Raw genomic sequence first — 1,852 nt, forward strand, 5'->3', positions numbered from 1 at the left:
TTATAAGATAACCAGACAAATACGCACACACATATATATGAATACATACATACCTATGTATATGTACACACATATAGAAGCGTGTATATGTGTGAACACACTGCCAATCATCGCCTAAGTTTTTTTGTTTTTTTAATTCTACTGTACACGTTCTCATTGAACCAACAAATACAGTACCGACAGACTACTCGCATCACGCAACAGCAACATATCAACAAAATACATTAAACAATACGAACATATACATTACTTACACATTACTTCCCCACCAGCGATTGTTATCTATATCGCTGTCATAACCATGGCTATGTTAATTACAGTAATAATGCTATATGTACAATCCCACAATACCACCCACTCTGCCACACGCACACCCGACCTCTAACCCATACGCAATATAACTAAAACTTCACCTCCTACAAAGAACTATTCAACATCACAGACACAACTACGCCAACATACACCGATGGAACTCAACAATGGTTGGAGACTACCGCACACACCCTGCCACAGAGCTCAAACGGAAATATTCACAAGCGGAACTACAGGAATGCATGATAGGGAAACACATTAACACCATAAACACTAGCATTTGAACTAGTGGTTCTCAAATTGAATGTTTTTTTTTTTTTGTTTGTTTTTTTGAGGGGGGGGAGAAATATTCTAATGTTTATAGTTCATAGGATAAAATAAATAATAATGATAATAATAAAATGAATAAACAATACAGATAGAAAAAAAATAATATTCATCAGAGCCTAAACAAAAAATTAAACCACAGAATTATAAACAAAATTCAAGAACAATCCAGCGTTCCAGTTTTTTCTTTATCTCAACAAAATGAAAGAGAAATAGGGCTGGACTAATGGGGATCACCCACAATACTGCAGGGGAAATGAAGCCAAACAGTTCGAGAAGCACCGCCACATACGAAGGCCAATAACGCCACTAGTGAAGCCACTGTTACAGTATCACACTTGCAATGAACCATCTCCAGCGTCGGTTCCCTTGACCCACCTTGCCCTGGTCGTGAATAATCAAATCAAATCTTCTGGTAGGCTGGGCGCTTATTGTGTACACATTTAATCCGTTTTGCTTTATTTCTGGGCACAGTAGGAGCACTAAAAGCACAATACAAGCATTTCTAGACGGATGACTATTGTAAACATATTTACTTTCTTTAAGTTTATTTCTGATAGAAGGCACAATGCAAGCAATACAAGCACAATACAAACATTTCTAGACTTATTGTAAACTTATTTGCTTTGCTTTGTTTCATTTCTGATAGAAAGCACAATATGAAAACACAGCAGAAAATATCAAATCAATTTCTAATTTAACAGGCACAAGCACAGACCACAACACAGCACAACACAAAGTCCAAGCAACACTGAAGGTCAAAGTTGAACTGATGACCCGACAAGGACAGGAATCACGAGCCCCTTCCCTCCTCTTGCCGAACTGGACTGCTTGTTAGTCGGTTGAACTGCCTGTTAGCTAGTTAAGGCAGTTTGGCCACTGGAGGCTTTGAACTTAAAACTAGACAATACAAGAGAGAAAAAAAGAAATAAGAAGTATGAATATATTTGGAATATAAAATATAAAATCTTCCGATTGATAAAAAAAAAAAAAAAAAATTGGTAAAGTAAAGTTAGAAAAAAGTCGAGTCCGGATTCCAGTACGCATGTCCGACCACATAAACAAGCGTCAACTAAACATACATTCCAACGCCACATACATTACAACACAAATACCATAAGGACTACATGAGCACTTCCACACACTACTGGCACTACCATACAGACTGCAGAAACACAACCACAAAAACACTACAGTTACCAACACAAAAACA

At 37.1% G+C, this 1,852-nt stretch overlaps 1 protein-coding gene across 1 annotated transcript in view; it reads left to right on the forward strand.

Annotated features, from left to right (window-relative positions):
• Positions 1-301: 301 nt before the first annotated feature.
• LOC125031623 (uncharacterized protein PB18E9.04c-like) overlaps positions 302-1,852 on the forward strand; it is a 5,393-nt gene continuing 3,842 nt past the window's right edge. The window contains exons 1-4 of the mRNA XM_047622506.1: positions 302-309; positions 891-1,054; positions 1,344-1,472; positions 1,804-1,852. The exon at positions 1,804-1,852 is cut by the window's right edge and continues 68 nt beyond it. Coding sequence (XP_047478462.1) covers positions 302-309; positions 891-1,054; positions 1,344-1,472; positions 1,804-1,852 — 350 coding nt within the window. The remainder of the gene's footprint in view (positions 310-890; positions 1,055-1,343; positions 1,473-1,803) is intronic.

This window comes from Penaeus chinensis, chromosome 13, assembly GCF_019202785.1.
Source record: "Penaeus chinensis breed Huanghai No. 1 chromosome 13, ASM1920278v2, whole genome shotgun sequence".
NCBI classification, from domain to species: domain Eukaryota; kingdom Metazoa; phylum Arthropoda; class Malacostraca; order Decapoda; family Penaeidae; genus Penaeus; species Penaeus chinensis.